The sequence below is a fragment of the Stegodyphus dumicola genome, chromosome 6 (assembly GCF_044657685.1).
Source record: "Stegodyphus dumicola isolate Sdum_Otavi_A_Nest chromosome 6, ASM4465768v1".
NCBI lineage: Eukaryota > Metazoa > Arthropoda > Arachnida > Araneae > Eresidae > Stegodyphus > Stegodyphus dumicola.
Window position 1 is genome coordinate 42,272,314 of NC_140773.1, and position 13,346 is coordinate 42,285,659.

The following is a 13,346-nucleotide window of genomic DNA, read 5'->3' on the forward strand; positions in this document are numbered from 1 at the left end:
TCGAACATCTTATGGGTTTTAAGGTGTATGAGTCTCCTTAAGACAACAAATTTTGTTAGGTACGTTTCAAAGTGATCTCGCACCATACATAATGGTCTTTCAAGAGAAAGATATTTCATCTTATAATAGAATACACGAAATTATCATGAAACGCACTTCTAATAGTGAAAACAATTGCAGATACATCGTTAAATGTTGCAGGGAAAAGAATGGCGTTTGCATTGGCTATTGGTTCTATGATATCCAGCTGACATTTCTAAAAACATTGCATTTAATTTGCTTTTGGATAAAATTCCTTTCCATAATGCTGAGAAAAACAGTTGAAAGCGTGCGGAATATCAAGTAGATTTGTTTTCAGCTAGCAATCAGTTTTAGGGACTAATCGCGAAGGCGGCGATATACTTTTACGGTAGCCACTACGGAGAACGGAATTCCATTCTCCACGATAGGCCCTGTAACACAAATGTACCGCAATATAGCAGCAGCAGGTGATTACGCTTGTCTACGGATATTTTCATAGTATTAACGGATGACAAAAATTTCTTTCAAAATAGCAGTGGAATTTAATTAGTTTAATATAAATATAATTATAAACATATAACAAGGTATTTTAACAAAATTTTAACTAGGAAAATGCAAATATTTGTTCACGAACCATTCATAATGGTAGTAATGAAAATGTTTACTACGACTTGTTCATAACATTTCTGGAAATTATTTATACCTAATCTTAGTTCTCGGAGGCATCCGTCTTTGGAACAGTGCTTGCAAATTAGGCAAAAAAGGCAAGCTTACTTTGGCGTAGATTTTTTTTCTACGCCAAAGTAAGCTTTGCAAAACTAAGTAGATACTTTAGCTTAGATAATGGTTGGTTACTTCTGAAGAAGAAGGACCTGCGTCTGATTGCCTTCAAAATCGAAAGAGGTATTGAAACTGTACCTAAAATTAAGGATTGTTTTGTCGCTTTATTTTAAATGATTTACTAAAATCGGAACGAAGCTATTTGGCGACTTAATCCCTTACTTAGCCACATTTGTCTGTGAGCTAAAAATTTTCATAATGACTTTTGAACTGAATTTCAGTTAAAAAAATTATTATTTAATAGTTTGATTGAACTGTTGATTATAATAAGCGATATATTTTCCACGTTTTTGTATAGGAAAAGCAGTGACTTGGTCAAATAGATAACGATATCCGAATAATAACATTAACCGCAATCACATTAAGCGGTGTCTACAGTGCTAATTTAACAACTAACATTTTTACCATAAAAAATATTTCTTAGTTAAATTTTATTCATATTCATGAGTATTGCTAAAATTCATAGTATACGGCATCCATATTTAACTCAGAAGCTCTGAAAAATTCACAATTTCTAAAAAATGAAACATATACAGGATTTTGAAAATTTTTATTTAATACAGAAATCATTATATGAATTTCATCACAATTATAAATTTGTATGAGAAACAAAGCAACATGTTTAAGAAAATATGCTTTCAACAAATGTTTGTGATTCATAAACTTCTTTGAATAAAATAGTAATATTTTAAATTAAGTACATTATAATAATTTTTTAAAATTTCTGTTTACTTGGGTCACAAGAAACTGTAACAATGTCATGAAAGTGAATGAAAAATATGTTCTTTCTCATTTGTGTGTAGAACGTTTCATCATCGGCAGTCAAATCAGTAAACCTGTTAAGTAATACATTCGCTTGCAATAACTTGAGTTCGTAAGCAGGTTCAGAAAAGTCAAAATGATTTGATAAAGTAGTATTTTAAAATATGATTAGCATTATTAAAATAAACACTTCATGGAATACGTCATTTGCTTATACAGAATACATAGCAGAGACAAGTTTTTTTTTCCAGTTCACCAAAACCTATTCACCATAAATTAGATTACATGATTTTGTATTTCAGTGAAATGAATTAATCGTTTTCAACTGATTTTAATTGCTTTTAAGAACAGAAAGAAATAGTTTCAGCTTTTAAGCTAAAGGAATATTAGCAATGCTTTTATGACACTATTAATGAACTATAAGACTGCGGTTATACGAGACAGACCTATTGAAAGTGGTAAAATACTTAGATGCCAAAATTTCGCTTTTCAACAGATGTGAAAAATAGCCCATTTCGTTGATAACTGCGTAAACACGTGAAATAAAGCTTAATTCCGAAGTATTGAGAAAGCATAAAGACGTCAAGGTAAATTTTACCCTAAAAATGAAGAACTGTTACAATGTGGTATATTCCTGAATAACAGATGCCATTTCTTATGTGCTTTTGGGGATAAAAGGTGTTTTGCAATTGCTGGCCTTCATAGATTGAATTTTGTTTGCGAATACATTTTGAGGGGGATGAATATGAACATATTCTAAAACCTAAACAAATGTTTATTTCTGAAGCTCTCTAATATAATAATTGATTTAACATTTGTTTGTGTTTTGTTTTTTCTGGGAAGAAATTTTTTGAGTATTTATGTGTTAGCTGACATCATTCGATACACCGCCAAATGTGTCATGAATGACTACATTTCTGCGAGTATTGCAGCAATCTTAGATGTTCCAGATTCTTAAAACAAGTTGCGGTATTTTCCTTTTATAGTTTTTTTTTATTGTTTGAGGAAGAGATATGATTGGAATATTTGTTTAAAGTTCTGAAACTATTTAATTATTTTCATAAATTTAATTTAAATAATTTAAAAGTGTTCAGCTATGTGATGAACTAAAAACTAAACCTAATTCACTATTCAAATATACTTAATTCTTTTATCAAAAATAAGAAAAGATAATTTTTTAAGAATGATATGGTTTAATCACAGTAAGAATATCAAAATAATTAATGTTTAAAATCGGATTAATAGGTGCTGTTTATAAATTAATGTCTTGACACTTAAAAAGACATAATTTATTATTTATCAACTGAGCAATTATTCCATTATAATTATTAATAAATTAAAAATTTAAAAATTATTAAATTATTATTAATTAAATATTTAATAAATTAAAAATTTTATTTGCTTTGATTGAGCGTCTTTAATTCATATCAATAAGAAATAGTTTTTCTTTGAAAATAAATATGTTTTAAATTACAATTCACATGTAAGTCATACACTTTTGTGAAATAATTTTACTTATATGAAAGTCGACGGTCGCTTAATATAATTATTTTACCATTCTTACATTTTTTGTTTCAGATAATAGAAGAAAGATAAATAAAAAAAATAAATAAATAGCGAACGGATTTCGATATAAGTTTAGGTTTCTTATAAAACTGAAACTGGTTTCATATGTTTGAATTGCAAGATTGTTAAATTACATTTACTTTCAACTCTCATTTTATATTTTTGTTTCAAGTATTGCTCAATATGCTTTGAAACGTATTGATAAATCAACATTTATTGTAACGATAATGTAATGAAATCGTAAAATTTATTTGGAGAATATCCAGAGAAAGGCGATGTACTTTTAGTCAAACTAAAAATACAAAATAAAATAACAAGATATTATACAATGAAGAAACAAAATTTACTCCTGAAATTACAGCTTAGGAATAAATTTAATAAACGTGTTTATATTCTTGAACTGATAATAATACATTAACTAGAGTGAGATTTCTTGAGAATTTCATTTTATTTTAACCAATCAGCTTGAAAAATTAATGTATAAGCATTTCAGTTACCGGTAATTCAATTACCAGTAAGATTTTATGCGCAGAATATATACAAATTGATTGATGAATTGATTATAAAAACTATCAAAAAAATCTGAAGTGTTTCAGATTTTAAATTGTGTCCAAAGGGGCATGTTTTTAATGTTTTGTTGTTTACCTTTATTTATTAAATATCATTTTCTTTGCACTTAAACTATAGAATTCAATTCAACAGCAACGTCGCAAAATTATTTTCAAATGAGCATATCTTTAAAATTTCAATACTCAGTTCCTCGCGCTGGAGATAAAAGGTTTTCCCCCATAGAGTGTTGCCATTACTCGCTTTTAAATCGTTGAGTTTGTTAATAAAAAATTCGTTAAAGGTTTACAAAGTATGAAATAGATAATAAGACAAATTCCCAAATTTCAAATTTGGGCTTTCAGATGCCTATATTCGCAGTAGGATTACGTTATTCAAAATTGGATCGCTCTATGTACCGTTGTTTTATCACAATGCGAGAAACATACATACATTTATGCAGATTCTTCATTATTTAATTTCTTCAAATATAATATAGGGCGATAGTATTTGGTGGCAACGATTTGAAAAGTTATACAGCCTTTTAAAGTTTCCAAGGCAAAATTGCAAAACAAAAACAATAGTCCTTCAGGGAAAAAGCCACTTTGGACTAAAAATAATATATTAATAAAAATAGTATTAAAATTAAATTAATAAATAAAATTAAATTAATAAAAATTATGTAAATAAAATGTGTTAATAAAAATTTAACCGATTATTATGATATTACAAAAGTATTGTCTACTGAACATGTGAAAGTCTTGGCCTTTACAGTTACATGCACTGTACATGCAAGAGTGCAGAAGTACTATTTCATTTCAGCGAAACAATTTATAAATATATTTATTTTAAACATTTTTATTTTATTTTAAGCATAGCATGTTTTCTGCTTAACGCCATTAAGAGAAATTTTATGTCTTAATAAGGTTATAGCTAATCTTTAAAAATCCTTAAACATAAACAAAAAAATCCGCAAAACTTATAAGAATTGATTGAATGCAATGTTTCGTAATAAATCACTTTTTAACACATGCGTATAAATTACTATTCTAATTAAAACAGATTGGCGTAGAAATCCAAAATTAAAATCATTCGCCTCTGTGCAATAAATTTATTATCTTTTTTATAATATAATATTTGTAATTTGCACAAACATTTTGCTTTATTTAACTCGTAGCAATGTCCAACAATTATCTTTCTTTTCCTCGTTGGGTGAAGAGTGGGATGAAATAATTAAAATATCAGTAAATACAATGGCGATGTCTTTTTTACAAAAATTAATCTTCTTAGTCATCACTTAGTTCTTTATTAATATATACAAAAAATAAATATTTCTCGAAAATTGTACTCTCCGCTTATAGAGAATGAAGATAAAATGTGATAGCAAAGTAACAGATTAGTTATTTTTCACAATACATACAGTTTAAGTCCAAAATCATAAAAAGTTAACATAATATTAATTATTGAAAATTAATAAATCGCAGATATAACTAAAAATACGTTAGTATTTAATCTGAAGGTTAAATCACTAACATAATCTGTTTTTTCAAATGCAGTTTTATATCTTTACAAAATTCTGCTTAAGTTGCAGATATATTTCATAAAATTTTTGGTGAAAAGCTAAACCATCCACATTAGTCTTTCCTAAAAGACCACAGACATTAAGTTTTCTGTTCTGAGCCTTTGGCTTTGAATAACCATTAGCAACAGCGAGAAGAACACTTGAACAAGAGATGCAAAGTCTTTTTTCTTTTAATGTCTTATTTTTACCCTGAAGATTGCAATTTGAATAAAATAAAAACAGAAATTATAACATGAATAAAATTAAAAATAATATAAACTGTAAAATTTCAAAGTAGCACAGAGGATCTAAATGTTCGAAGCCGCAGTTTAAACTGTGCTCAGGCTTGGAAAATGCAGTGCTGAATGCTTTAGGATTGTTATGGATAATGTTATGTATTATTTTGTTGTGTACAATTATTACATATTATTTTCCTGTGCATAAGGTATTCTTAGTAATTACATTATTTTACTGTGAATAATGAATTTGTATTGTTCCTATTCAAGAATAAGTTTTTAATATTTAGTTTTGTTTAGACTTTTCGTTCGTTTACGGCAATGCTGTTTTAAGTTTAGTTGAAGATGTGATTCAGATGAAAGGGCGAGGGTTTCCCAGGAAGAGGTCAGTTGCGGCCAGCTGCGGTTTCTTTCTCTGGGGGTTGAACGAGGCGAATAATTCTAGGGGCCGGCGATATTTGACAGAGTTATGGGTTGGAAAATTTCCTCTGTTGCATGGGAAATAAGGATACGTCATTTTTGTTAGAGGCCTGAATTTCTTCGAATTCGAGATGCTATTTATTGCCTCTGTTCTAATTGGCTAGAGGGTCAAGTTTTGGCTGGCTGCATGAGCGGTTTGGAGGCATTCCCCATGACTAACGTCATTTACAAAGGTTCTCCTAGAAGTTCTCTTCTTAGGCAGATAATTTGCCTTAATCCAAATAATCCATCCCAATGGAGGGAAAATACAGGGTAAAGCAGTTTTGATTACCCATTTTAAAAATAATATATTCGGTTCTAGAGATAATGAAACTATAAATATCTATCCTCTTTTTTCACTGTATATACATGCCACATAGACTCAACTGTTGTGTTACAAAGACAGAGAGTACAACTTTCAACTTTTGAACTATACGATCCATATTCATGAAATATGCCTCAGAATATTATTTTTGTAATAGATATTGTTGACTATGAAAACCTGATACTGGCCATAAGTGAAAGGAACGTCATTCTGTCGTCAGCACATTAAGTATGCTTCAAAACGATGACAATCGTATATTCAATTCCTCATTGAAATCGCAAACAAACAAACAAACAAACAAAAAACAAGGATGTAATGTTTCAAGCGGTCATAAATTTCATAAATTATGTAATCCAGGTTCATAATTAAATCACAAAGAACTCCTGGGATACAACATTTGATTGTTTCTTTCTCTATATCACTTCTTCATAATATTTTTTGCTTCATCATGTGCGGTAAAAATGCAAACTTAAAATGCTGTTCGTGAAAACAAGGTCAGAGTGAAGGAAATCCACAACTGATTGAATGATGTGTAGCACCATAAACTTCCACTGGAAACTAAAATGAAAGGAAAAGTATGTTAATTCAAAATTTATGAAATTTAATCTACATCACTATTAAACATTTTGCATTCTGAAATTTCGATAACAGTCTAATACCTCTGAACGTTATTTTCCGTTAAATAAATTAAAAATGTACTTACTTACTTCCAACTTAGAAGACGAAATCCTTATTCTTAAATAACCTAAAATCTTAATTTAAACAAAAATTCAATTTTAAAGATTTCAGTTTCTGCATTCTTTTCGAAAGCTAAATAGTTTAATCAGTTCTCACTTCGCGACAAGGCAAAAATATATAAAAACTCAAAATATCTGTATTAAAAATTACGAAGTAAATCTTAAACACTTATTTCCTCAAAAACATTCCAGAAAGGATTAAGCATGATTTAATTCGCAGTAATAAATGAAGGCGTTATCTTTGTTGCTGCGAAGCTAAGTTTCTCTAGATTGGAAACAAATTCACTATCCTGCTGTTTCAAGTGTAAACAAGCAACGGCCGCCATCAAAAATATTATTAGGCTTAGCGGCAATTAAACAACTTTAAAACTGATGATAATTCTAAACATATTGCATACAGATTTACTAAAGGAATAAAAAGCTTAACCGGAAGATAAGAACAACATAATTCAATCATTTTTAAAGCAAAAAATGTACAATGTACAAACATATAAGAGTAAAGAAACTGAGATCACTGAGCCGGGTAACAGACTGGAGATATATATAAATATATTTATATACGTTTGGTGCGGCCGATTTAAACCAAAATTCGAGGTGCACATCTACATATTATAGCAGTCCTATATACAAAATTTCAACGTTCTGAGGCTACTCGTTTTTGAGATATGCGAGATACGTACGTACATACGTTCGTACAGACGCCACGAATAATTCTCTTCAGAATTCATTTTAAAGCAGTTTTATATTTTTTTTGAAGGAAAAGAGTCTTTTATTCTGTCCTTATGTACAGGTATCACGCAAAAACATCGTTAAATTGCATTCGATAGCGGACAAAATGGATATTTTCGTTGAAATATGCTGCCTGAAACTTTTCGCGATTACAATACTTCCTTTTTACTTCGTACAAGGAAGTAAAAATGGCTTATTTTTATTCTTACATCTATTGTGCTCTTAAGTCTTCAGAATCATTTTTCTTTTAGAACTTATTTGTTGGAAATTGACTGTCATTGACAGAAGATTTTCTAGAATGGCTATAAGGACTTTAAATTTTTCATCTTGCAATCTACTAGATATTTCATCATACAAAATGGGGCATAAGACGTTGTTGCCATTTTCTGTCAGTTACAAGTGTTGGCCAATAAAGTTTTGTCAGAAATATTCTTTTAAACATTTTTAAGTGAATATTCAATACTTGCATTCAAATGTTACCCTTTTTAAAAATTTCTTTGTTACAATTTACATCCAGAAAACTGTTCTGCTTTCTTACACGATCTTATTAAAGACAAATTGGTTAACTTCTATTCATTATGTGAATATTAACATTCTAAAGTGTTCTTTGATCTTGTTCTTTGAAGCTACCCCATGTTTAATTAAGGTGATTAAATAAACTCCCGTCTTATCGCAAATTTAATAACTACTTCTAAAGCCGTAAGCTCGGATTTCAAGGTAAGCAACGTAATTTACAGATGATATTAAACTGATACTTAGTACTAAGTTTAATCTAATTTACCAATAAAGAAGAGCTTGAATCAATTAACACTCTTGCATTCTTTATCAGACACATAGAGATCGATTTTAATTTCGTTTGGTTTGAAAGTGATACCAGTATAATTATCTCATTAATTAAGTGCTTAAGATATTTTTAAGCGGAGTAGAAATTTCGAAACTTGATAGGCGGACTGAAGCACACATTCGTTTTCATCGATGAAAATCAAGTTGACGTTTTAATGAATGCTATTTAGCCTATTTGTTCTTTGCTTAATTTAAAAAAATTCATAACTTGGTGATTTTAACTGCAGGAGATAAAATTGTGCTAATAAAGCGTTTTGGGAAAAGGGGAATATATCGTAAATGTTTAAATCAGGATTCAGCAAAAACCCCTTTTACTAAGAAATGAAAGTAGTAAAGCTGAGGGTGATAGAGTACACGAATATAACATTTGCTGTATAAATAGGTGTAATGCGCTGTATTTTTCTTGCTGTCAGCAAAGTAATGTTAACGAAATTTTCACAAAGGCTGGAACATTGTAGGCTGAAATATGCTTTTATTTATTTGCTGCTTTTGAAAATAATTTAGTTGCCATCCTGCAAAATCTTTACCCTAAGCGTTTGCCTTTGTCATCTACGCATACAGCCTGTTCTACTTGAACATGCTCAGAATTCGTATAAACGTGTCTGTGAATATGAACGCTAAAATGCACACTACTGTGAATTACTATGCATTCTCAAGAAATAACTCAAACTATGCAGTTTTAATTTATTCACGATGTCGTATCTCCCAACAAATAATTTAGTAGGCTAAACAGCTTCATATTGCAGAGTAGATAAAATATTTATCAATGTATGCTTGAGACAAAATATCTCAAGTAAGTATTGTGGACCTGGCATTGCAGTTGGCAGCCCATTCACTATCAAAAAAGAGGTTAGGATCATAAGCCCATAATACGATGCACAAAACAAAACTGCAAAAGAAAATAAAAATGCATGTGACAAGAATAGAATGAAGATGATTACTAGCTAGCACATTTTGTTTGGTGATCTGCGCTGTGTTAAAAGTCTACCAAAGATGCATTACCAATATACTACTGTGCTGTGTTAGGTAAATCCTAGTTTGTACATTCCATTACCAAAGTTTGTCTAATAGTTCTTTGGACTCTAAAATGAAACTTTATCTTAAAATACATTCGTGTGATATACCCAATGATTTCTACCATCGTCAAATTTTTTTTAGAATCTGAAACTTGACTTCTACAGGGTTGCAAGTAATAATCTGTCTAAAATAACATATAGCGGATTATTTCCAAAGTTACGAGATCTACCAGCAAAAGAGATGTGCCTTAATGCGCACGATATATCCGCTGAATATGGACAACAAAACAGTAACATATTAAAAGGATTGTCTGCGGAAAATTTGTGCACATAATGTTCTAAATAGAGCTTTCGTAAAATAAAAAGACCTAACAAAATAGTAGAAATCGACAAATGTTTTTTTTTTTTTCTTCAAAGAGGATCGAATACGTATTTCGTTCATCAATAAAGGGCAACCATTTTTTGAGAATTCTGCAGGGACAATAGGCTCAACTTTGACAAAATCTTCCCAAACTTCCACGTTTCAAGGGTAGCCATCTTTAACGATTAACGGGATAAAATAAAAATACCTAAATTCAAATGTTATTAGAAAATATTTTCACATTTATTATATTTCTATTTAGGAAATCATAATAAATTCGTCAACTGTATTTGAAGTGTAGGAGGTACGTTTCTAAATTTCTTAATACAAGTACGTTTAAAGTACCTAAGGCTAACTAACAATATCAAATTAAAATGTTTACTAAAAATATCAGAAAATGTAGAAAGTATAATTAAATTATAAGAGGTAAATAAATCTAATTCAATTTGATAACGTCAATAATCAAGCTAATGCAGAAAGCAATTCAAGCGAGTCGATAACATAAATCCACACATGAATGAAAAGTAAATTTAACAGATAAAGACAAAGAACGCAACAACTCTATGCTTAATTGGAGCGATAAGTTTGTGAACGATTTTCTAAGGAAAATACATTATTACTTGTACCTTCGCTAGATACCCATTGCAGGCAGGTCGTCTGCAGTCCTTAAACCTCAGGTTAAACTATCACTGTTTTCAACTTTCTTATCTGCTCGCTCAGCAATGGACCGCATAATAGAATAAGATTTGAGTAGCAAAACACTATCTTATATCAGAAAAGGCGAAGAAAAAATGTGTATCGTGGACAGCTGATCTTACAAGGTCAAAGAATAAAATTTCTTCCGGTCCGTCCTCTAGCAACATAAAAGAGCGGCCAAATTTTTCCCTATCTTGCATGCGGTGCGCTTATCCAATCATTCATTCTTTAGCTGTAAATTTGAAGTGAATTCTTTAGCTGTAAATTTGACGCAATTTATTATTACGTATTAAGCATTATTATTAAAGTTTAGATAAGTTGAACAATATTTTTATCCGAAACATGGTGTACAGGGAAGTTGTTGATTAACATCATGAGTTAATTTCTTTTGTTAACTTTATTGCTGATTGTTGCCCAAAATGTGAGTTATGCTCTACAATAAAATAACCGATCCACTTCTGTTTAATCTTTATTTAACATTATTTATTTATTATTTAATTTCGTTTAATCTTATCTTTAAGGCAAAAATGTATATAGAACTTTCAAATTGGATTTATTCTCTACGTTTTGATTCTCCCTTTCTCATTCCCAAGCAATTTATACCGTAGTAAGTTTCATGTACTCGGTTTTCGATTGTTACAGAATTGGGGGCTGGTCTAAATATCTGAAGCGCAGTGTACTTAGCTCATTATTAGTTACTAGGAGTACGGGGGTGAACAGATTATTTCTACAGGAGAAACAGATTATGGAATCAAATCAACATTTTAATCTACGGCGCATTTTCTTAATATCACTAAAAGAGTATTGGTAAAGGACTGAACGTTTGAAATGAGTATTTAGTTTAAAACGTAACGCGCATATACATGAAGGAGTGATTTAATTAGGCGTAGAAGTAACTTGCTTCTGCTATTAATAAGTAGTAATGAACTAAATAAACAGTGCCTAAGATTCTCACTGACAGATGTATCCCGCACTAGTAAATATCTATCATAAAACCTTGCTTAAAGCGATTTAGAAATGCATAAAAGACAAAGTTTCACTGAAATAGCACTGATACCTATTTGAGCTTAGTAATTAGTAAACTTAAAAAGCTCAATTAATTAATATAACCATTTATTGTTATGAGAAACGTTTCTGCTCTAATCTGCAGCCGGAAATTTATTTTAAATACGTCAGCGTGTTAAAAAGGGTGAAAAAGAGATTTAATACATTGAATTGAGGACTCCATGTGCTCAAATCAAAATTCATGATGTATAATTAAGGTAAGCTAATAAATATAAGATAGATTCGATCGAAAAAAAAGTAGAAATTTCTCTCCTTGTATGACTCATTCTTACGCGTTCTGCCATAAAGAGCAGGTAACGCTTGTACCATCGCTAGATACCTTTTTCTTCTCATCTGGAATCTGGCAATCTTAACGGTTAATAAAAGTTATAGGAAACGTTTACAGAAATGAGATGTGATAACACTGGTTATTAAAATTGAAAACTTATAATTTTTCCAAGTAAGTCAAAAAATACAAATCATATATCAATCTTTAAGATCGTATCAATACGCCATAACTGAATATTATCTGAAATCTATGAAAGTGTTTACCTGCCCCTGTGTTGAAGTCAACATGGAGATCCGACATCTGTTGCTCGGATATTTCGGCCTCTAGAGGTTCGCTTGTCATTTTCTTCACTTCAGAGAGAGTGGCAGTACACCGCAACCGCATTTCATTTCTCTGAAAGTGCCTGTGCTTGACCTGGAATTGTAGGCCGAGGACTGTAGATATCATACCATCCGTGTATGTAATAGGTTCACGTGGTATCAAGTACTTTGGCTTAGCCTATCGTTTATCAAGTAGATAAAGAAAAATTAAGTGGAAAGGGCAAATGCTAAACACGTATTATATGAAATTATATATGTTAAAAATTTCTATTAAATAAATTAAATACTATAAAATTGCTAAAAGAATGAAATAAATTTTAAAACTTCATATTAATAAATTACCCATTAATTTGAAGATCCGAACCTGGAGTGACTGGGTGGACAACCCTGTCCTGCGATAGACATATGCATGGCCTCGTTAAAAAAAAGAAGCACCATGAAGAAAGTGGCTCTTTTTATTGAAATTAAATGTGTGTAAATTTCGTACAAGGTAATAACATGATTAAAAATTTAAGACCATAGGATTGCACATTGAATGTTCAAACCAGTAATTGCTAAGACACTCTGGCGACGATGCGTATTTGTACTCAATGTATTGTATGTTGATGACATTCTGCTGCCGTTTTCGTTACCTTTCATGGCACCCCATCCTGAAGCTACTTTCCAACAAAAGATAGCCCCCTACGGCTCCCGTATCTTTGGACTGTCTCCGAGGCGTCATGTATGAGAACCGTTAGGCCACCAGGTTCGGGCACCCCAAAATCTCGCAGAAAATGCCTGGCCGAATGCATCGCAGAATGAGATTAGTTATAATTCCTTACCTTAACGTTTTCGGCTGTTCGGCAATATCTCTTCAATGCCGTTGTATGTTGCCCGTTCAAGGCGGCAATCCCAAGCTGAATATTTAAACCTTAACGTTTTCTTCTCAATTACACTAGAGGCCTTTTTGTCACAATTACACAAAGACCCTTTTCTTCTTAATTGCACTAGAGGAT

The 13,346-nt window shown here is 30.7% G+C and overlaps 1 protein-coding gene across 1 annotated transcript in view; it reads right to left on the reverse strand.

Moving 5' to 3' along the window:
* Window positions 1–1,394: 1,394 nt before the first annotated feature.
* LOC118197109 (cell adhesion molecule 1-like) overlaps window positions 1,395–13,346 on the reverse strand; it is a 266,910-nt gene continuing 254,958 nt past the window's right edge. Inside the window, exons 7-8 of the mRNA XM_085818256.1 lie at window positions 12,295–12,529; window positions 1,395–6,874 (exon numbers count right to left, since the gene is read on the reverse strand). Of these exons, the coding sequence (XP_085674382.1) occupies window positions 6,786–6,874; window positions 12,295–12,529 (324 nt within the window). The 3' untranslated portion in view covers window positions 1,395–6,785. The remainder of the gene's footprint in view (window positions 6,875–12,294; window positions 12,530–13,346) is intronic.